Raw genomic sequence first — 23,523 nt, 5'->3', positions numbered from 1 at the left:
TAGCATAATCATGGAAAAGGATAGAATCAGAGAGGACAGGAAAATTTTTAATTGGGGAAGGGCAAATTATGAGGCCTTAAGGCTAGAACTTGCGGGTGTGAATTGGGATGATGTTTTTGCAGGGAAATGTACTATGGACATGTGGTTGATGTTTAGAGATTTCTTGCAGGATGTTAGGGAGTGAGGAAGATAAAGAATGGTAGGGTGAAGGAACCATGGGTGACAAGTGAGGTGGAAAATCTAGTCAGGTGGAAGAAGGCAGCATACATGTGGTTTAGGAAGCAAAGATCAGATGGGTCTATTGAGGAATATAGGGAAGCAAGAAAGGAGCTTAAGAAGGGGCTGAGAAGAGCAAGAAAGGGGCATGAGAAGGCCTTAGTGAGTAGGGTAAAGGAAAACCCCAAGGCATTCTTCAATTATGTGAAGGAAAAAAGGATGACAGGAGTGAAGGTAGGACCGATTAGAGATAAAGGTGGGAAGATGTGCCTGGAGGCTGTGGAAGTGAGCGAGGCCCTCAATGAATACTTCTCTTCGGTATTCACCAATGAGAGGGAACTTGATGATGGTGAAGACAATATGAGTGAGGTTGGTGTTCTGGAGCATGTTGATATTAAGGGAGAGGAGGTGTTGGAGTTGTTAAAATACATTAGGACAGATAAGTCCCCGGGGCCTGACAGAATATTCCCTAGGCTGCTCCACGAGGCGAGGGAAGAGATCGCTGAGCCTCTGGCTAGGATCTTTATGTCCTCGTTGTCCACGGGAATGGTACCAGAGGATTGGAGGGAGGCGAACGTTGTCCCCTTGTTCAAAAAAGGCAGTAGGGATAGTCCGGGTAATTATAGACCAGTAAGCCTTACGTCCGTGGTGGGAAAGCTGTTGGAAAAGATTCTTAGAGATAGAATCTATGGGCATTTAAAGAATCATGGTCCGATCAGGGACAGTCAGCATGGCTTTGTGAAGGGCAGATCGTGTCTAACAAGCCTGATAGAGTTCTTTGCGGAGGTGACTAAGCATGTAGATGAGGGTAGTGCAGTGGATGTGATCTATATGGATTTTAGTAAGGCATTTGACAAGGTTCCACACAGTAGGTTTATTCAGAAAGTCAAAAGGCATGGGATCCAGGGAAGTTTGGCCAGGTGGATTCAGAATTAGCTTGTCGTGGTGGAGGGAGTACATTCAGATTGGAGGATTGTGACTAGTGGTGTCTCACAAGGATCTATTCTGGGACCTCTACTTTTCGTGATTTTTATTAACGACCTGGATGTGGGGGTAGAAGGGTGGGTTGGCAAGTTTGCAGATGACACAAAGGTTGGTGGGGTTGTAGATAGTGTAGAGGATTGTCAAAGATTGCAGAGAGACATTGAAAGGATGCAGAAGTGGGCTGAGAAGTGGCAGATGGAGTTCAAGCCGGAGAAGTGTGAGGTGGTACACTTTGGAAGGACAAACTCCAAGGCAGAGTGCAAAGTAAATGGCAGGATACTTGGTAGTGTGGAGGAGCAGAGGGATCTGGGGGTACATGTCCACAGATCCCTGAAAGTTGCCTCACAGGTGGATAGGGTAGTAATAAAGCTTATGGAGTGTTAGCTTTCATAAGCTGAGGGGTAGAGTTTAAGAGTTGCGATGTAATGATGCAGCTCTATGAAACTCTGGTTAGGCCACACCTGGAGTACTGTGTTCAGTTCTGGTCACCTCACTATAGGAAGGATGTGGAAGCACTGGAAAGGGTACAGAGCAGATTTACCAGGATGCTGCCTGGTTTAGAGAGTATGGATTATGATCATTGATTAAGGGAGCTAGGGCTTTACTCTTTGGAGAGAAGGAAGATGGGAGGAGACATGATAGAGGTGTACAAGATAATAAGAGGAATAGATAGAGTGGATAGCCAGCACCTCTTCCCCAGGGCACCACTGCTCAATACAAGAGGACATGGCTTTAAGGTAAGGGGTGGGAAGTTCAAGGGGGATATTAGAGGAAGGTTTTTTACTCAGAGAGTTGTTGGTGTGTGGAATGCACCGCCTGAGTCAGTGGTGGAGGCAGATACACTAGTGAAGTTTAAGAGACAGGTATATGGATGAATTTAAGGTGGGGGTTTATATGGGAGGCAGGGTTTGAGGGTCGGCACAACATTGTGGGCCGAAGGGCCTGTACTGTGCTGTACTATTCTATGTTCTATGTTCTGTGTTTACTCTACAACAACACAAGGTACAGGGCCTGCTTTGAGTAGCCTGGCAACCATCAACTAATTCTGACAAAGCAAAAATCCACAGTGCCACCTGTAATTCGTGCAACTTGTTATTTTAAGATTCAAGATTCAGGATTGTTTAATGTTACTTCCAGTACACAAGTGTAAAGGAGAACAAAGTAATTGTTACTCCAGATCTGATGCAGCTCCAAAAAAACCCACCAAAAATAACACAATAAGATAAAGAACACAATAAATATAAATGTGATAGATAGGTAGACTGACAACAGAGGACTGATAGATATATATAGTGCTGTGCAAAAGTTTTAGGCACATTTATATATCTAGAATACCTAAGAGGTGGTTGGGAAACAGAAATAAAGAGCACTTACAAACACGATACAAAACATCTGGTGGAACTAATCCTCACCCTCCATAATTTCTCGTTAAGCTCTTCCCATTTCTTTTAAACCAAAGGTGTAGCCATGGGCACTCACTTCGGTCCTAGCTATGCCTACCTTTTTGTCAGCAACGTGGAACAATTCATGTTCCCAGCTTACACCAGCAATGCTCCCCAACTCTTCTTACACTATATTAACAACTACATTGATGGTGTTTCTTGCATCTATGCTGAGCTCTTTGACTTCTTCAACTTTGCCTCCAACTTACACCCTACCCTTAAATTTACTTGGTCTATTTCCAACACTCCTCCCTCCCCTTTCTTGATCTCTCTGTTTCCACCTCTGGAGACCGATTTCTTGTATAAACCTACTGACTCTCACAGCTTCCTGAACTATACCTCTTCCCTCCTTGTCTCTTGTAAAAATGCCATCTCCCTCTCTCAGTTCCTCTGTCTAAGCCACATCTGCTCTCAGGATGAGGCTTTTCATTCCAGAACCAATGAAATGTCCTCTCCTTCAAAGAAAGGGGCTTCCCTTCCTCCACCATCAATGCCATCCTCACTCCATCCTCCCGTTGCCACCCCAAGGATAGGGTTCCTCTTGTCCTCACCTACACCCCACTAGCCTCTCTGTTCAGCACATAACTCTCCGTAACTTCCACAATTTCCATTGAGATCCCACCACCAAGCACATATTTCCCTCCTTCCCACTTTGCACTTTCCACAAGGATCGTTCCCTAGTCCACTCATCACTCCCCACTGATCTCCTTCCAGGTATTTATCCTTGCAAGCAGAACAAGTGCCACATCTGCTCCTATACCTCCTCACTCACTACTATTCAGGTTCCCAAACAGTACTTCCATATAACCGTATAACCATATAACAATTACAGCATGGAAACAGGCCATCTCGGCCCTTCTAGTCCATGCTGAACTCTTACCCTATCCTAGTCCCACCGACCTGCACTCAGCCCATAACCCTCCATTCCTTTCCTGTCCATATATCTATCCAATTTAACTTTAAATGACAACATAGAACCTGCCTCAACCACTTCTGCTGGAAGCTCATTCCACACAGCTACCACTCTCTGAGTAAAGAAGTTCCCCCTCATCTTACCCCTAAACTTTTGTCCTCTAATTCTCAAGCCATGTCCTCTTGTTTGAATCTTCCCCACTCTCAATGGAAAAAGTCTAACCACGTCAACTCTATCTACCCCCCTCATAATTTTAAACACCTCTATCAAGTCCCCCCTCAACCTTCTACGCTCCAAAGAATAAAGACCTAACTTGTTCAACCTTTCTCTGTAACTTAGGAAATGAAACCCAGGCAACATTCTAGTAACACACATCAAAGTTGCTGGTGAACTCAGCAGGCCAGGCAGCATCTCTAGGAAGAGGTACAGTTGACGTTTCAGGCCGAGACCCTTCGACAGGACTTGGCCTGAAACGTCAACTGTACCTCTTCCTAGAGATGCTGCCTGGCCTGCTGCGTTCACCAGCAACTTTGATGTGTGTTGCTTGAATTTCCAGCGTCTGCAGAATTCCTGTTGTCAACATTCTAGTAAACCTCCTCTGTACTCTCTCAATTTTATTGACATCTTTCCTATAATTCGATGACCAGAACTGTACACAATACTCCAGATTTGGCCTTACCGATGCCTTATACAAATTCAACTTTACTTCCCAACTCCTATACTCAATGCTCTGATTAAAAAGGCCAGCAAACCACATTTTCTTCACCACTTGGATTTATTATTAATAATTATTATTAATAAATTGTAATTTTTTTAATTGTAAAAATTGTAAAATTAAAATTAATAAAAATATTATTAATATTGTCATATTACAAAGCAATACTTCCAGGTGAGGCAACATTTCACCCGCAAGTCTGTTGGGATCATCTACTATTTCCAGTACTCCTGGTGTAGCCTTCTGTATATCGGGGAGACTGTTAGGGCATGTTCAGGGTTCGGACATGAAGTGAATATTTGCTTCAGTGACCAACATTCAGATCTGAATATGCATTGAAGATTAAATCTAAAATGCACCTCGGAACAATAGGTAGACAACGCTGATTTAAATTTGTTATCTGTGTGTATTTGGGTGTTGTAGTATGGGTGCAAAGGAGGGAGGTAAGAAAGGGGCATGTAGTTCAAAGGAAGGATTGTAAATCTGGATTTGTTTGAATTGTCCTGAATTTTTCTTTGATCGTTAGATGTTGTGTAGGGTTGGGCCAAGCAGACCTTCTTCCAACGAAAAGGGTTTCAATATGGTGCCTGCTGTACCTTACTTTGTCCAATAAATAGGCTGCTTCATATCTACCACTACTTCTCTCCAGTAACTTCATTCACGCAACTCCTGCTGTCAGAAGTGGGATACCGTCTTGCAACCCATTGTGTGACGAGTGATCTTAGCAGGCTAAGTGGGTGAGTTGTTTTTAAAATTAGCATTCACACTTGGAACAGTTTGGGTTAGTGGTACAAAGGAATGTGAGGTATCAGGAACGTGGAGCGCTGAATTGGTAGATATAAAAGGTGTATGTGCATGTGCGTTTATGTAAGAGACAAAACTTTGTGATGTTAATTTGATGAGATGGAGTCACCTGGTGTAATGGGTGGTTATTGAAGGTTTGGGATGCCAGTGGGGGCATGTACATTCACTCCAGGAGCTGCATTTTAGCATATGCATTTTGCGTGTGTGTGCATGCACATGCACCTTGGTGTAACAATTAGATGTAAAGGAATACAGCAGGCATCCTGAGTTTAGACTCACGTAAGAGGTAGATTACAGAGTACATACTCTGCCGGTTTAAGTGTGTACTGTTTAACCTGTACCCATCATTTATGTTTACATTGTATGGGAATTGTTGTGGAGATATTTCAGGGAGAGGTCTTACCCAGATGTGTCTACCAGGATGGCACCTATTGAGGTCAACCAACATCAGGTTAAGAGCCCTGATGATCCAAGCCAGCCCTTGATCCTGATAATGACCATTCATAAGCCCTTTGCCCCCGGGAAGAAACAAAGCATTTTGTCGGGGTTGCTTTCACTTAAAATTCCATGTAGGAATTTGGAAATCTGGTGCAAGCTGAAGGAAGTGGTTAAAATTCACAAGATGCACCCTAAAGATATACATGTGTTTGGTAAAAGAGAATAATGTGGGGCAGTATGGCCAAGGGGTGCAGGATGGTCTAGAAGCAACTACCGGGAACACCAGCAATGAAGAAAGATATTGCAATTTTAAAGGGGAAATGAGGCAGTGTCGGGGGCAGGGGGGTGAGGTGAGAGTAACTGGGGAACATAATATCAGTGGTTCAGAGAGCCGATGAGCCGGCCGTGGATTATGCAGAACATAAACATGAAGCATATGAGGGAGTTTTCAGGGTTGCATAATCCAGGGCGGGATGACCCAGTCCTCCTGAAAATTATGAAGGAAGGCCTGAGCTCAGCCCAGCAAGAAGTTTTAGATTTAGGGATAGCAGTGGGGTCAACCTATTCTGCATTAGTTTCATGGACCAGTAAGAAAGACCAAAGATAGTGCAAGAGCAATTGTAAAGTGGCTATAGTGGATGCAGCTGTTGTGACATCACAGAGGGTTTGCTTTGTGTGCCAGCAACTAGGACACCTAAAGGACTGCCGGATCTCATAAAACAGTAAAGGAGTTAATATGCTACAGCCGTGGTCCATCAGGACATAATTGGTGGCAGTGTCTAAAAAATGAGGAAAGAAAAGCAGAGTTAACTAAGTATGCAGAATGAAGATCAGAGTGCAGAGACAGAGGGTGGAAGGTCTCATGCTATCCATTCGAAGTAGGCTGCCGTGGGTTTATTGCATTCACTCTCCAGAAGTGGCTGCATGACCTTGGCTTCACTAGAAGAGAGATCAAATCAACCAGCAGGGCTGTAGCTGAGGCAGCAGAGACAGGATCAGCATGGGTATGGACCAAGTATGTCCAGAGGGGCAGATAGTCAGACAGTGTACACATATCTTGCAAACCCCTTCAGTAGTTGCATAGACACCTGAAGAGCAGACTATCTGTTGGATGGAAGTGACCAACAACTCTGATAGAGGCAGATGCCAAGTTTTTAAGCTCACCAGTGGGAGGTGGTGCTTTAGCACTGCTGACCCACCACCTCGAGGGAGTCTTGATCATAAGCGGGCTGAAACTCCTGAAGACAGGTGGCAGATCAACTGATGATCCCACTGGTGATAGCACAGGACAGTTAACATCTTAGTCCACGTGTATTTTGTAACTCTGGCAGACATGCAATCTCTCACCCAATCACTGCCCAGTCTGACCAAACTACCTGCCAATCAGATCATAGAGCGAGTGAAGATGGTTTCTAGGTCAGAAAAAGAGGTGGCGGAGGCCCTCCCAGACAGCACTCTTGTGGCCCGCAGATGCACACAACAGCATTGTTAGGGGATCAACAATGCGATATATTAGATGACACAGGGGCATCAATTTGGATAACTGATCTACTCTCGCCAACAACCAGACAGGCTATTTATATTACAGGTGTAGGAGGTGAAACGGTGAAAGCTAAAAGAAGCAAGTTGCAGATACTCAAAATCAGCAGGGTGCAGCTTCCAGTGGATTTCTGAGTCTGTCCAAATAATCCTTGGAATAGACATCCTAAGGAAAGCAGGGGCTGTTATAAATTCAGGAAAGGGAGAAATAACATGGACAAGCGAGGGGCAGCGAACACATACAACCTACAGAATACACAACGTAGCCTGCATAGCCATAGCTGCTTTGATCATCAGAGACTGGAGCCAGGTTGGTGTCCATGGGTTACTTTCAGTCTGCAGCAGTCTGGGGTAGACCCAAGCAAGATTATGGTCGAGTAAAGATAAACCCAGTTAAAACAGAGGGGAGGCACACAAGTGTCAAATGGAAATTGAAAGTAGTGGAGATACTTTATGAAAACTGCTTCAATATTCACCATGGAAAAGGACCTTGGTGATTATAGAGATGACTTACAGTGGACTGAAAAGCTTGAGCATATAGACATTAAGAAGGAGGATGTGCTGGAGCTTTTGGAAAGTATCCAGCTGGATAACTCACTAGGACCAGACGAGATATACACCAGGCTATTGTGCGAGGCGAGGGAGGAGATTGCTGAGCCTCTGGCAATGACTTTTGTGTCATCAATGCGGATGGGGGAGGTTCCGGAGGATTGGAGGGTTGCAGATATTGTTCCCTTATTCAAGAAAGTGAGTAGGGATAGCCCAGGAAATTATAGACCAGTGAGTCTCACTTCAGTGGTTGGTAAGTTGATGGGGAAGATCCTGAGAGGCAGGATTTACGAACATTTGGAGAGGCATAATATGATTAAGAATAGTCAGTATGGCTTTGTTAAAGGCAGGTTGTGCCTTACAAGCCTGATTGAATTTTCTGAGGATGTGTCTAAACACATTGATGAAGGTAGAGTGTAGATGTAGTATATATGGATTTCAGCAAGGCATTTGATAAGGTACCCTGTGCAAGGCTTATTGAGAAAGTAAAGAGGCATGGGATCCAAGAGGACCTTGCTTTGTGGATCCAGAACTGGCTTGCCCACAGAAGGCAAAGAGTGGTTGTAGACGGGTCATATTCTGCATGGAGGTCAGTGACCAGTGATATGCCTCAGGGATCTGTTCTGGGACCCCTTCTCTTCGTGATTTTTATAAATGACCTGGATGAGGAAGTGGAGGGATGGGTTAGTAAATTTGCTGATGACACAGAGGTTGGAGGTGTTGTGGATAGTGTGGAGGGCTGTCAGAGGTTACAGTGGGACATCGATAGGATGCAAGACTGGGCTGAGAAGTGGCAGATGGACTTCAACCCAGATAAGTGAGAGGTGGGTAATTTTGGTAGGTCAAATATGATGGCAGATTATAGTATTAATGGTAAGAATCTTGGAAATGTGGAGGATCAGATGGATCTTGGGGTCCGAGTCCATAGGACACTCAAAGCTGCTGCACAGGTTGAGTCCTGACGAAGGGTCTCGGCCTGAAACGTCGACTGCACCTCTTCCTAGAGATGCTGCCTGGCCTGCTGTGTTCACCAGCAACTTTTATGTGTGTTGCACAGGTTGACTGTGTGGTTAAGAAGGCATATGGTGTATTGGCCTTCATCAACCGGGGGATTGAGTTCAAGAGCCAACAGGTAATGTTACAGCTATATAGGACCCTGGTCAGAACCCACTTGGAGTACTGTGCTCAGTTCTGGTCCCCTCACTATAGGAAGGATGTGGAAAGGGTGCAGAGGGGATTCACCAGGATGTTGCCTGGCTTGGGGAGCATGCCTTATGAGAATGGGTTGACTGAAATTGGTCTTTTCTCCTTGGAGCAACGGAGGATGAGAGGTGACCTGATAGAGGTGTATAAGATGATGAGAGGCATTGATCGTGTGGATAGTCAGAGGTTTTTTCCCAGGGCTGAAATGGCTAACGTAAGAGGGCACAGTTTTAAGGTGCTTGGAAGTAGGTACAGAGGAGATGTCAGGGGTAAGTTTTATTTTTACGTAGAGAGTGGTGAGTGCGTGGAATGGGCTGCTGGCAATGGTAGTGGAGGAGGATAAGATAGGGTCTTTTAAGAGACTCTTGGATAGGTACATGGAGCTTAGAAAATAGAGGGCGATGGGTAACCCTAGGTAATTTCTAAAGTAAGTACGTTTGGCACAGCATTATGGGCCGAAGGGCCTGTAATGTGCTGTACGTTTTCTATGTTTCTATGGAAACAGAGCAGGAAGAAGATATCGGTGTGAAGGAAACACCCCTGGAAGAGGAAACAGAGGAAATTTTTGTAACTGGGTCTCGGAGCTATGTAGATGAGCAGCCATGGACTGGGTGGGCTGTGGTGAAGGAACCAAGTGAAGAATTAGTTTCACGATCAATGCCAAGGGTTTGCTCAGATCAGGTGGCGGAACTGGTGGCCCTGATAGAAGAACTGTGCTACGGTAAAGGTCGACAAGCAAGTATATATACTGACAGCCAGTATGCCTTCAGGTTGTACATGATTATCTGATAGCATGGGCATGACAACAAGTGCAGGTATTCATTTCAGGCACCTAATACAACTGCTGGGAGCAGTGAGTCTGCCAGTAGAGGTGGCAGTAGGTAAAGTAAAATCTCACCAGAAAGCAATGAGTAAAGGAGCAGAAAGGAAGTGAGTGGACAGACATCAATGCAAAGAAGGCAGCAGAGGAACGAGGCAATTGAAATTGCAAGTGTGCAGGAAGAAACAACTGAAGCCAGTTTAATAAAGTTATATGAAGAGGCGGTGGCAGGAAAGGAGAAAGGAGGGACCAGCGGGGAGCTGGACCCATGGTGAAGAAGGAGTTGTAGTGGCCCCACCATGAATTAGGCAGATGCTACTGAAGTTATATCATGTGGTGATGTACCAGAGAAGGCAAAGCATGATTTTGACTCTCCTGCAGGACTGGTGGTGGCCAGGGATGGGCGGGAATGTTGAGAAATTCTGCCGCCATTTCACCATTTCTGTTCAGCAGAACCCTGGTAAAGGCATAAAGCTACAGCTGGCGAACCAGCCATGGCCAAGGGGACCCTGGGAAAACATCCAGATGGCCTTCTAAAAGGCAGGAAGAAAAGCTAATGTCTAATAATTATGGATCACTTCACCCAGTGGGTAGAGGCTTTCCAAACAAGGGACTGCACTGCCAGCACTGTGCATGGGTTCTCCTCCCAAGGTGGGGAAACCCAGTCCAGGTGGACTCATATCAAGGAGCACATTTTACAGGGAAATGAGATATCCTACCACCCTCAGAGTTCAGGAATGGTAGAAAGGATAAACCAAAGAATCAAGAATGCCTTTGCCAAAGTTATAACCGAGATGGGAAAGGCGTGGGTTGATGTATTACCAGGAATCCTGATGAGATTGCGAGCAACCCCAAACCGCATGTTGGGTCTCAGCCCCTAAGAATTATCGATGGGGCAAACAATGTGATTCCCTTTTGGGGTAATTACGGGTTGCAGTGAGCCTGGGACTTGCAGGGATAGAATAACACAGTATGTGAAGGACCTTTCTACCCAACTTAAAGTGTTGAAGGACTAAGCAAAACATCAGTAGCACACTGTTAATTAAAGAGAGCCAGAAGGAAAGGAGATAGTTCTCCCACAGCCAGGTGACCAAGTCAAGGTGATGAAGCTGCCTGAAAGGGCAGGGATTGCTCCCAGATGGATAGGTCTACAGATGGTGCTTTTAACAAGAGACACTTGTGTCTGTGTGCAGACTCGGCAAGGCAGCCAATGGAAACTCTGACCCCAGGTTAAACCGTACAATTCACCTTCTTGTGGCCTCAACAGACAGAGAGAGGGACCATGTAATTACAGAGAATCTAAGAGATGAACACCAGCTGGCCACACCAGACCTAACAACAGTTGATAGAAACACACCCACAGCAAACTCGAAGACAGAAGACGCCAAGCATGTGACAGAAACCCGTGAATAGCATGCTAAAATTTAATGGTAACGGCACTCAGTAATGAAGGCTGGTTGTTGAAGGTAGACCATTAGTTGAATAACATAGAATAGAAAATATACTGGGGAAAATAGCTGGGGAGGGATTTAAGTTAAAGCAGAGATATCAGGTTCCACAACTTTGATGGCATGGCAGACTGAGAACAATTGCACACTGCATTTGAAGGCAGTCACCCCCAGACCAAATGGGGAGTGAATACAGATGAGCTGGGCCCTTTCAGCAGTCGGGCCAGTTTGGAAGGGGGTGCCACTAGGGAAAGATGCTTGCAGTCATTCAAATAACAGACCACCCCAACTTCTTCTTGTACATCGATGAGAGGGTCTGTGAGCCTGATACACTTACCTTGCTGGTGCCCTTGGAAAGAGAGTTTTAGCCACCAGATAATGAAGGGGTGAAGACAAGGAATGTAATTAAGCTGCAATTGGCCAACAGGGAAAGAGCCAACAAGTATATGAGTGAAGCTGCATTTCTGAAGACTGTTGTTCATATTTCTAGAATAACCTCTCTGCTTGGCATTTTATAGGTAGCCATTAGTAGATGTAGTTACACATAGAGTAATCGGGATGGTTCCAAAGTAGGGAATTTCTGCTCTCCTATTCGAGTAGATCCTCCTCAAGGTTGGCCTTTCCTGGTACAAATTTATTTTATCCAGGAAGCTTAAAAGCAGGGACTGTTAGGTCATTTTTGGGGTTAGGACATAAATTGAATGTTGACTTCAGAGACCAACCTTCAGATCTGAATATGCATTGAAGATTAAATCTAAAATGCAACAATGAACAATGGGTAGGCAACACTGATTTAAATTTGTTATTTGTGTGTACTTGGGTGTCTGTAGTGTGGGTATGAAGGACAGAAAGGGGTGTATAATTCAAAGGAAGTATTGTAAATCTGGATTTGTTTGAATTGTCCTGAATTTTTCTTTGATCTTTAGCACATAAAATGTTGTGTAGGGCTGGGCCAAGCAGACCTTCTTCCAATGAAAAGGGCCTCAATATGGTGCCTGCTGTGTCTGTTTTGTTGACTAAAGAGGCTGCTTCATATCCACCACTACTTCTCTGTGGTGACTTCATTCACACAACAACAGAGGCATGACGTAGATTGGAAGTCAGCTTCACCGAGCACCTACACCCTGTCTGCCAGAAAAAGCAGGATCTCCCAATAGCCACCTACTTCAATTCTACATCCCATTCCCATTCCAACTTGTCAGTCCATGGCTTTCTCTTCTGCTATGATGTGGCCGCACTCAGATTGGAGGAGCAACATATTCTGTCTGGGTAGCCTCCAATCTGATGGAATGAACGTCAATTGATCGAACTTCCAGTAAATCCTCCTCCCCTTCACCTTTCGCCAATCCTCTCTCCCTCTATCATCTTATCTCCTTACCTGCCCATCACCTCCCTCTGGTGCTACTGCCCCTCTCCTATCAGATCCCCACTCCTCCAGCCCTTTATCTGTCACCAGTCAACTTCCCGGATCTTTACTTCAGCCCCTCACCAGGTTTCACCTATTACCAATTATTTCTTCCTCCCCTCCCCCACATTCTTACTCTAGCTTTTCCTACTACTTTCCAGTTTTGATGAAGGGTTTCAGCCCAAAACGGCAACTGTTTACTCTTTTCCTGAGACCTCCACACCCAGCACTAAAGAACTAGAACGTCTCGGGTGCTTCCTGCTCCCTCCTCTCTCTCTCTTCAACCATGATTCCCCTCTCCCTGCCCCCTTACTACTCTCAGTCCACAATAGAGACCCATATCAGAGGCAGGTTATGAAATTTTTTTTTGCTGCAGCGGCAGCACAGTGCAATACATAAAATTGTCCTGTTGGGTTTGGTCTTCCACTGATTTTATTGCGTTTCCTGTATTTACTGAGATTGCCTGCAAGAAAATGAATTTCATGTTGTATATGGTGACGTATATGCACATTAACAATACACTTACTTTCAACATTGATTGCATGTCCATAAAGTGACATTAGTCACAGGAGTTTCTATGCACAAGGTGATTGACTGGAAATGATAAAGCAGTGGTGGTGGAGTGAGTTAGTGGGTGCAGGAGTTCATAAGCCTAATTGCTTGGGGAAAGTAACTGTTCTTGAGCGGTCCTGGCACAGATGCTACACAGTCTCCTTGCCCAGAGTGGGGCAAACAGTCCATGAGCAGGATGGCTGGGACTGGGACCTTTCATGATGCTTCTGGCCCTTTGCTAGCACTGTTCTGGATATACGTCTTTGATAGTGAGTAGAGAGAAAAAAATATAGGAAATGGGAACAAACACAACAAAACAAACCTGCAACACTTGGGCGATTTATTCTCACAGCAAATTTTTGCGCTGCCGTGGTTCATGATCATCTTCTTCTCAATGTGCGAGAACGAGATTCGCCACATTTCTGCAACAATTAAAACAGAGTTGAAATCCTGACGAATGCTGTTAACCGTGCTATTTGGCAGCTGTCCCTGTGACACCACCCCTTTGACTGTGGACTCTGGTACAAGGCTTTGTGTTGTGACTGGGTTAGACTGACCCATATGCATTCCTATTCCTGTAAAAGCCATTAATAAAACAAATAGATCTCAAATTTCAAGGGAACATTCCACAGGGCTTTCTCTTCATGCTGCCATAAGGTTTGCAAACAGAAACTACACTTACAGGTACGCCGGCTATTCTGCTGATATTATAGAGCAAACATAAGAACTGAAGACATTCCAACAGTAATTTCACCATCCCACAATACTCAAGCAAATTCTTTTGTACAAGTGAACATGGAAAACATCATCTCATTCTGTAGGTGGGGGCAGGTGGCTTGCTCATTATGTATAACAATAAATTATATTTAAAGTGCTTTGAATACAGCAAAATGGATAGAAGTTTGGCTGACAGACAGGAGGCAAAGAAGGATTTCTTTTCTGGTTGGCTGCCAGTGACTAGAAGTGTTTCACAGGGGTCAGTGTTGGGACCGCTTCTTTTCACATTATATATCAATGATTTGGATGATAGGATTGATGGATCTGTCTCAAAGTTTGGGGATGATATGAAGATAGGTGGAGGGTTCATGGTGCTGAGGAAGCAGGGAGTCTGCAGACAGATTTAGTTAGAAGAATGGGTAAAGAAGTGGCAGATGGAATGTAGTGTAGGGAAGTGTACCGTCATGTACTTTGATAGGTTGAACAAAGGTGTAGACTATATTCTAAATCATGGGAAAATTCAGAAATCGGAGGTGCAAAGGTTTTGGGAATCCTCATGCAGCATTCCCTAAAGGTTAACTTGCCAGTTGATTTGGTAGCCATTGCAATGTTAGCATTCATTTCAGGGACTAGAAAAGCAAGGGTGTCATGCTGAGACTTTATAAGATATAGATCAGATGACACGTGGAGTATTGTGAGCAGTTTTGGGTCCCTTATCTAAGAAAAGATGTGCTGGCAATGGAGAGGGTGCACAGGAGCCTAGTTACTTGTGCCATTCTCCACTGATGAGGCGTTTTCGCCCAAGAACTGCTCCCTACTAGATTTTATTTTGTTTTTCACGCCATTCTCTGTAAACTCTGGACACTGTTGTGCATGAAAATCCCAGGAGATCAGCAGTCTCTGAGATACTCAAACCACCCCTTAGCTTAGAGAGGGTGCCTTATGAGAATAGGTTGAGTGAACTTGGCCTTTTCTTCTTGGAGTGACGGAGGATGAGAGGTGACCTGATAGAGGTGTAATAGATGGTGAGAGGCATTGAGCGAGTGGAAAGCCGGAGGCTTTTCCCCAGGGTTGAAATAGCCAACATGAGGGGGCACAGTTTTAAGGTGCTTGGAAGTAGGTACAGAGGGGATGTCAGGGATCAAATTTTCACACAGGGAGTAGTGGGTGCATGGAATGCACTGCCAGCGATAGAGGTGGAGGCAGATACAATAGAATTTTTTAAGAGACTCTTAGATAGGTATACAGAGCTTAGAAAAATAGAAGGCTATGCAATAGGGAAATTCTAGGCAGTTTCTAGAGTAGATTTCATGGTTGGCACAACACTGTGGGCCAAAGGGCCTGTTATGTGCTGTAGATTTCTATGTTCCATGTTCACCCCGCCTGGCACCAACATTCATTCCACAGTCAAAGTCACTTAGATCACATTTCTTCCCCATTCGGATGTTTGGTCTGAACAACAACTGAACCTCTTGACCACGTCTGCATTCTTTTATGCATTGAGTTGCTGTCACATGACAGGCTGATTAGATATTTGTATTAACAAGCAAGTGTACAGTGTACTTAACAAAGTACCCACTGAATGTATATTTACTAAGATAATTGAAACACTATGGTCATGACATATTTGCCTTCATTTTCTGCTAATGCAATTTTTTAGAAACGTCTGTGGTAGCACACCTTTCTGTGATTCAATTTGGACTCCTTCTGTATTCTCAAGTGGCTGTTGTTTTGGCACCAGATAAAATGGCTTTCGTCTGAATTCACTCCTGACCTTGTTTCCCAACCAGTTTTCAATTTTCAGACCTTCAGTCGTGCTTTGTGGCCAGCTCTGTGACGTCACTTCCAGAGCTAACACCATGTCCAGCGAGATCCATCCGCTGTCTCCCTCAATCGCGAGTGTCACAGCTGGGCTTCCCGATTTCTTCCTTTCCATCTTTATATTGTATCCTGTAAACAGTGACACAGAAATGAGTAAACCTCTCTTGAGCTTTGATTACAGTAGAACTCTGGCATGGATGGCCCCAAGCCTGGCTGCAAAAGGGACATTGGGCTAGCGACCTCATCCCATAGAAACCCAGAACTACAGAATAGCTCCAAAGGCCTCCTCCCTGGGTCAGAATGGGCCTTTGCCTGGAAGACATATGATGGGCTATACCTGGAGACATCTTGAAAGACTGGCCAAGGACAGAGGACTCTGTTGTTGCGAGCTGTTGTTGGCCTATACCCCAGTAGAGGTGATGGGCTAACTAGCTTTGATTACAATAGGTAACTACAACATGATCCATGAACAAAATATCCAGACATGGTAGATGGAACTCAATGTAAACAAGTATGAAGTGTTGCACTTTGGGAGGACGATCTAGGGTAGAACTTACACAATAAAAGCTGGGGTATGAGGAGCGCAGTACAACAGGGGTATCTGGCAATACAGATCCATAATTCCTTGAAAGTGGTGTCAACATGTAGATAGGGTCATAAAGAGAGTTTTTGACACATTGGCCTTCATAAACCAAAGTACTGTATACAGGAGATGGGATGTTATAAGACCTAATTTGGAACATTGTGTGCAGCTCTGGTCACCTACCGACAGCAAAAGTATCAATAAGATTGAAAGAGTACAAAGAAAATTTACAGAATGTTGCCAGGACTTGAGTTACAGGGAAAGATTAAATAAGTTAGAAGAATAAAGGGATATTTGATAGAGGTATACAAAATTTTGAGGTGTATAGATAGGGTAATTGCAAGCAGGCTTTTTCCACTGAACTTGGGCAAGACTAGAACTAGAACTGTTTGGTTAAGGGTGAAAGGTGAAATATTTCAGGGGAACCTGAGGGTGTAGAGAAGTTTGGATAAGTACATGGCTGGGGAGTGCATGGAGGACTATGGGTCAATAGAACTAGGCAGAATAATAGTTCAGCAAGTATTGGATGGACCAAAGGGCCTGTTTCTGTGCTGTGGTGCTCTATGACATTAAATAACTTAACTCACTAGAGATTCCTCTACTGTAGTCACTGAGAAGAAGCAAAGCCATGCTGAAGTGACCAGTGGTCTGATCCTTATCCTGTTTGGAAGATCCTGGAGATTGGGCAGCACCAAAGACCTCAGGCTACGTCCACACTACGCCGGATAATTTTGAAAACAAAGCCTTTTCTCTTCGTTTTGACCTTCCGTCCACACTGAAACGGCGTTTTCAGCCCCCGAAAATGGAGATTTTCAGAAACGGTCTCCAGAGTGAATAAATCTGAAAACGCCTAATATCCGTTGCAGTGTGTACGGGGTAACCAGAGCTTTTTAAAACCGCTGTCATGACGTACCACAACAGATGGCGGCAGTGCGGCATTTCATTGTTTTCTTCTTATTATTATTATTACTACTTTATTATCGCCAAACAATTGATACTAGAGTGTACAATCATCACAGCGATATTTGATTCTGCGCTTCGCAGAACCTAACAATTTCAGAACAGACGGCAATGAGACTGAAGCCAGAAGGGTTAGAAATGTACTCACCAAATACTTTGACCCATAGCTTACTGAATAAATAAGTATACTCACTTTGCCCTGTTTTCTGTCCTTGCTTGTATGAAGGTGGTTTACCTATTTATGCAAGTTCTTCTCTGACAATAGATGTGTAACAGCCTAATGTAACATTGTATGGAAATACAGGATAACACTGACGCAGACGTTTTATACATTTAACAAGGTGCTTTATTAATGCAACAGAGTTAGTCAGTTTTTCAATGTTTGTCGTCAGCCGGGTCATACTGTCCGTGAACTCCCTGTCGGTTGCCTCCATACGCTCCAGTATTTGTTTTTTTTTAGTTTTAAGTCCTCCTGCACGAGAGCCAATGGCAATTCCTTTTAAGTTTTTCTATTCTGTAACTGGACAAACGCGCACCAAGTATATCATTCCCTCTTTGCTTGTTTTCTGTGTGTCCTGCGCATGCCTAGTAGGAGGAGATTCGTCCAAATATCCGTCTAATATGGACAGAAATATTTTGAAAAAAACTTAGTGTGGACGCCTATTGTTTTTACTCGAAACCGGCGATTTCAAAATTATCCGGCGTAGTGTCGACGTAGCCTCAGTCACTGAATGTGTGGGATTTGCAGGTTCTCCCTGTAACTATTGTTTCTTACCACATTCCAAACATGGGCAGGTTGTCAGGCTAATCAGCCACTGCAAATTGCTGTAAAGCCTGATTTATACTTCTGCGTAACTGGACGCCGTAACCTACGCAAGTAGCCTACGCGCGTTGGGAGCATTTATACCTGTGCGTTGGTGTGTCTGCATCACACGGCAATTCGCGCAAGTCACGCATGCGCACTCACCTGCCCGCACAAGGCTTCATGGTCATGGTAGTCTCGGGGTAACAAGACGCGAGCGTCTTTTCTTGTGCGAAATGTGTCCTCCATAATTTGGGAGGTCTGTAAAGCTTTATGGAAAACATTGTAGCCAGAGTTCCTTCCCTGACTTTCAGTCGCCCAATGGGAAGCTACTGCAGCGTAGGACGACATGCTATGCTACCAAGCAGACCAATCACAGTTGTTGTGTTTTGCGTTGCCGCGATGCGCAGTTACATTTTGAGAGAGGTGCGCGTTGCAGCAACGCAAGCTCTCGCGTAGGGCTCCACGTCGGCTTTGCGGCAATGCAGACCTTACGGCGACGCGTTGACGCAGAAGTATAAATCAGCCTTGAGTGCAATGTGATAAGTAGAAGCTTGTGGGGAGGGGGGAGGGTTAGTGGGAACATAAGGAGAACAGAATTTATGTAGGATTAGCAGACATCCCACCTCTCCCAGAAGTTCCGGGAGTCTCCCGCATATTAATAGTGGCTCCCTGATGCCCGCAAGTTATATAAAATGTCCCGGAAATCAATTTTTTTGAAAGAGAAAGTGAGCGAGAGAGTGCATGAGAGAGAGCGAGCGCACGCGTGAGAGAGAGAGAGAGAGAGCGAGTGCGAGAGAGAGAGAGAAAGCGCGAGAGTGCGCCATGGCAGTGTTCCAAAAAAAGAAAATATAAAACGTACGTCACCCCAGACTACCCTAAAGTGTACCCCTGCCTAATAGGGGTCAACAATAATGACAGTGTTGCTTGCTGCACTGTTTGCAACGGTGACTTTTCTATTGCCCATGGTGGGTTAAGACTGTGAAAGACATGTTGAGGTGAGTTTAACAGTTGTCATTCATTCATTAACCAACTTCCCCCAGGATCAATAAAGTATGACTATGACTATGACTATTAGCATAGCTAACATTATATAAACTAGCTGGCTAGCTGCTAAGAAGCTACTCTATTGCAGACATCCCAACTTTCCCGGAAGTTCCGGAGTCTCCCGCAGATTGATGGTGCGACCTCCCTGAAATGAGTTTTTGTAGGGTGGGATGTCTGGATTCGTGTTAATGGGCGGTGATGTTCAGGACAAACAAGATGGGCCAAATGGCCTGCTCCTGTGCTATATCTTTCTATGGGTCTCTATTAGACCAGGAAGAAGTAATTCATCTCTAGTGTCCCTTCACTACCTACATGGCCACAGCTGATTTAGTCCTCAACTATGTTAGCCTGCTCTTCCTCCACAATCTCGGATATGACCATCTGAATTGACCGTCAAACATAAATCAATACCACAGCTCACCGAACCCCTTCCAGTTGTGGATCGCATTGGCACAATTGCCACCAACCCTTCAACATGCAACTGTTAAACCCCAAGAGATTCTGCAGATGCTGGAAATCCAGAGTAACACACACAAACTGCTGCAGAATTCAGCAAATCAGGCAGCATCTCTGGAGTACAAATAAAGAATTGACATTTATTCTACCCTATAGGTGCTGCCTGACCTGCTGAGTTCTTCAGAAATTTTGTGTGTGTTTCTCTACAACTTCTAAGCTCTTGGATGAAGTCCCGAGGAGGACAGTCATCACCAGATGTCCTTGCAGCAAAGCACAATCCAGAATCCACTGTACCATATGCAAGTTGTCTGACAGTGTAGTAAGGTGTAAATTATGCATCTGCCAACTAACCTGTCAATGACTTTACTGCGTCCATTATGAGTTTCCTGAGGCAAGAAAGCATCTTTTCAGCTGAAAGCATTCCGTCATCAGAAACAAATGAAGCGAGAGGGTTCCTATGAGCACATCTCTTAAATGCAACTTGGTAGAAAGCACCTTCAGAATCTATCTCTTCATACTCGATTCTTTCAACGGGGACTGTGATCATTACATCAAATTCGTTTGGTTCTGAAATCTGTAGAGGTCAGAGATTTAGAATTAAAATTAAGCTCATCTTTCAAGTCAACTTTCATCCCAAAAACCTTCCTCAGTACTTTATGAAGGGCAATTTCCATCTGCAAAACTCCAATCCATTGTTCATTTGCCTCTAATGCCCACTTTCCCCAATACCTTAGTGTGAGATAAACTGTGCAGTTAATCATACTTTATCAAGCATCAAATGGCCCCCAGCCTTTGACTGACATGAAGTGTGACTTCTCCCACCTGGACTTTTTCTCTCCCAGCATTACACAGTACAATGATGTAGCATGCAGCAAAATACTGCATGAATCTACTGTACAAGAATGCTGTACAGTGTGGCCTCCTCAATATCGGTGAGACACGACATAGACTGAGAGACTATTTCGCATTGAGCACCTTTGCATCATCCACCACAAAAGGCAGCGTTTCCCAGTGGCCACCTATTTCAGTTTGGTTTCCCCATTCCCATTCTGACATGTCAGTCTATGGCCTCCTCTATGGCCACGATGAGGCCATACTTGGGTTCAAAGAACAACACTTCATATTCTGTCTGGATAGCTCCAACCTGATAGCATGAACATTCTGACTTCTGGGAATTTCTCCCCTCTCCCTCCTCCTGCCTTCACAGACAGCAAACACAATACCATCACACTGCCTGGACGGGATCATTGCATGGAAGTCAATGCAAAGCCCAAACTTTACAATTTCAAAAGTCTGAAACGCAAACGATCCTTCACCTGACGGAGAGGCTGAACAGTCAATGTTAACACACGAGATTCTGCAGATGCTGGAAATTCAGAGCAACACACACTAAATGCTGGAGGAACTCAGCAGGTCAGGCAGCATCTATGAAGGGAAGTAAATGTTTCCAGCCGAGACCCTTCATTAGGATGGCTAATGTAAACTGCTGGAAAATAAACCCATAAAGGCACCAGTGGAAGGAAAACACAAACACACTTTTAAAAAGCTGATCTCTGTCACTCACACCAGTGGTTCTCAATCTTTTTCTGCTCATGGCTCACTTGTCACTTTTATTTACTTCTGTGGCCCCAGCCTCCAGTAGTTGTTAAAGTTTTATTCAGTCAATTGTACTAGTTATTCTAATATATTCAATATTTATGTTTCAGCTTACAAGTACTATTAAATGTTAAATATATTCTTACAGGTGTATATGAAAAATAAAACTACTTCAAAGCTCTGAATACGATACACTATTGATAATATATATAATATTTTTCAACCAGCAACAACAAAAAGCACTTCATATCATTACTTTGGGTATTAAATGACATCCTTGTGACTGATGCAAACCAGCAAGTTTTTGAATAACACACATAAAAGTTACTGGTGAACGCAGCAGGCCAGGCAGCATCTCTAGGAAGAGGTACGGTCAACGTTTTGGGCCGAGACCCTTCGTCAGGACTAACTGAAAGAAGAGCTAGTAAGAGATTTGAAAGTGGGAGGGGGAGGGGCAGATCCAAAATGATAGGAGAAGACAGGAGGGGGAGGGATGAAGCCAAGAGCTGGACAGTTGATTGGCAAAAGGGTTATGAGAGGATCATGGGACAGGAGGCCCAGGGAGAAAGAAAAGGGGGAGGGGGGAAACCCAGAGGATGGGCAAGGAGTATAGTGAGAGGGACAGAGGGAGAAAAAGGAGAGAGAGAAAAAGAATGTGTGTATATAAATAAATAATGGATGGGGTACGAGGGGGAGGTGAGGCATTAGCGGAAGTTAGAGAAGTCGATGTTCATGCCGTCAGGTTGGAGGCTACCCAGACGGAATATAAGGTGTTGTTTCTCCAACCTGAGTGTGGCTTCATCTTTACAGTAGAGGAGGCCGTGGAAAGACATATCAGAATGGGAATGGGATGTGGAATTAAAATGTGTGGCCACTGGGAGTCCTGCTTTCTCTGGTGGACAGAGCATAGGTGTTCAGCGAAACGATCTCCCAGTCTGCATCGGGTCTCGCCAATATATAGAAGGCCACATCGGGAGCACTGGACGCAGTATATCACCCCAGCTGACTCACAGGTGAAGTGTCGCCTCACCTGGAAGGACTGTCTGGGGCCCTGAATGGTAGTGAGGGAGGAAGTGTAAGGGCATGTGTAGCACTTGTTCCGCTTACAAGGATAAGTGCCAGGAGGGAAATCAGTGGGGGGGACGAATGGACAAGGGAGTTGCGTAGGGAGCATTCCCTGCGGAAAGCAGAGAGGTGGGGAGGGAAAGATGTGCTTAGTGGTGGGATCCCATTGGAGGTGGTGGAAGTTACGGAGAATTATATGTTGGACCCGGAGGCTGGTGGGGTGGTAGGTGAGGACAAAGGGAACCGTATTCCTAGTGGGGTGGCAGGAGGATGGAGTGAGAGCAGATGTGCGTGAAATGGGGGAGATGCGTTTGAGAGCAGAGTTGATGGTGGAGGAAGGAAAGCCCCTTTCTTTAAAAAAGGATGACATCTCCTTCGTCCTGGAATGAAAAGCCTCATCCTGAGAGCAGATGCGGAGGAGATGGAGGAATTGCGAGAATGGGATGGCATTTTTGCAAGAGACAGGGTGAGAGGAAGAATAGTCCAGAAAGCTGTGAGAGTCGGTAGGCTTATAGTAGACATCAGTAGATAAGCTGTCTCCAGAGATAGAGACAGAAAGATCCAGAAAGGGGAGGGAGGTGTCAGAAATGGACCAGGTAAACTTGAGGGCAGGGTGAAAGTTGGAGGCAAAGTTAATGAAGTCAACAAGTTCAGCATGCGTGCAGGAAGCAGCGCCAATGCAGTTGTCAATGTAGCGAAGGAAAAGTGGGGGACAGCTACCAGAATAGGTTTGGAACATAGATTGTTCTACAAAGCCAACAAAAAGGCAGGCATAGCTAGGACCCATACGGGTGCCCATGGCTACATCTCTAGTTTGGAGGAAGTGGGAGGAGCCAAAGGAGAAATTATTAAGAGTAAGGAATAATTCCGCTAGACGGAGCAGAGTGGTGGTAGAAGGGAACTGGTTAGGTCTGGAATCCAGAAAGAAGCAGAGAGCTTTGAACATTGGCACGGCTTCCTGCACGCATGCTGAACTTGTTGACTTCATTAACTTTGCCTCCAACTTTCACCTTGCCCTCAAGTTTACCTGGTCCATTTCTGACACCTCCCTCCCCTTTCTAGATCATTCTGTCTCTATCTCTGGAGGCAGCTTATCTACTGATGTCTACTATAAGCCTACTGACTCTCACAGCTATCTGAACTATTCCTCTTCTCACCCTGTCTCTTGCAAAAATGCCATCCCCTTCTCGCAATTCCTCCGTCTCCATCACATCTGCTCTCAGGATGAGGCTTTTCATTCCAGGACGAAGGAGATGTCCCCCTTTTTTAAAGAAAGGGGCTTTCCTTCCTCCACCATCAACTCTGCTCTCAAACGCATCTCCCCCATTTCACGCACATCTGCTCTCACTCCATCCTCCTGCCACCCCACTAGGAATACGGTTCCCTTTGTCCTCACCTACCACCCCACCAGCCTCCGGGTCCAACATATAATTCTCCGTAACTTCCAC

At 44.9% G+C, this 23,523-nt stretch overlaps 1 protein-coding gene across 1 annotated transcript in view; it reads right to left on the bottom strand.

Annotated features, from left to right (window-relative positions):
• Positions 1-23,523, bottom strand: part of LOC140209764 (cyclic GMP-AMP synthase-like) — a 37,528-nt gene that overhangs the window by 9,009 nt on the left and 4,996 nt on the right. The window contains exons 2-4 of the mRNA XM_072278208.1: positions 19,766-19,988; positions 15,426-15,695; positions 13,351-13,450 (exon numbers count right to left, since the gene is read on the bottom strand). Of these exons, the coding sequence (XP_072134309.1) occupies positions 13,351-13,450; positions 15,426-15,695; positions 19,766-19,988 (593 nt within the window). The remainder of the gene's footprint in view (positions 1-13,350; positions 13,451-15,425; positions 15,696-19,765; positions 19,989-23,523) is intronic.

Source organism: Mobula birostris, chromosome 2 (assembly GCF_030028105.1).
Source record: "Mobula birostris isolate sMobBir1 chromosome 2, sMobBir1.hap1, whole genome shotgun sequence".
Classification (NCBI taxonomy): Eukaryota; Metazoa; Chordata; class Chondrichthyes; order Myliobatiformes; family Myliobatidae; genus Mobula; species Mobula birostris.
The sequence above is the reverse complement of the archived record's forward strand: the minus strand, read 5'-3'. Positions and strand labels throughout refer to the sequence as shown.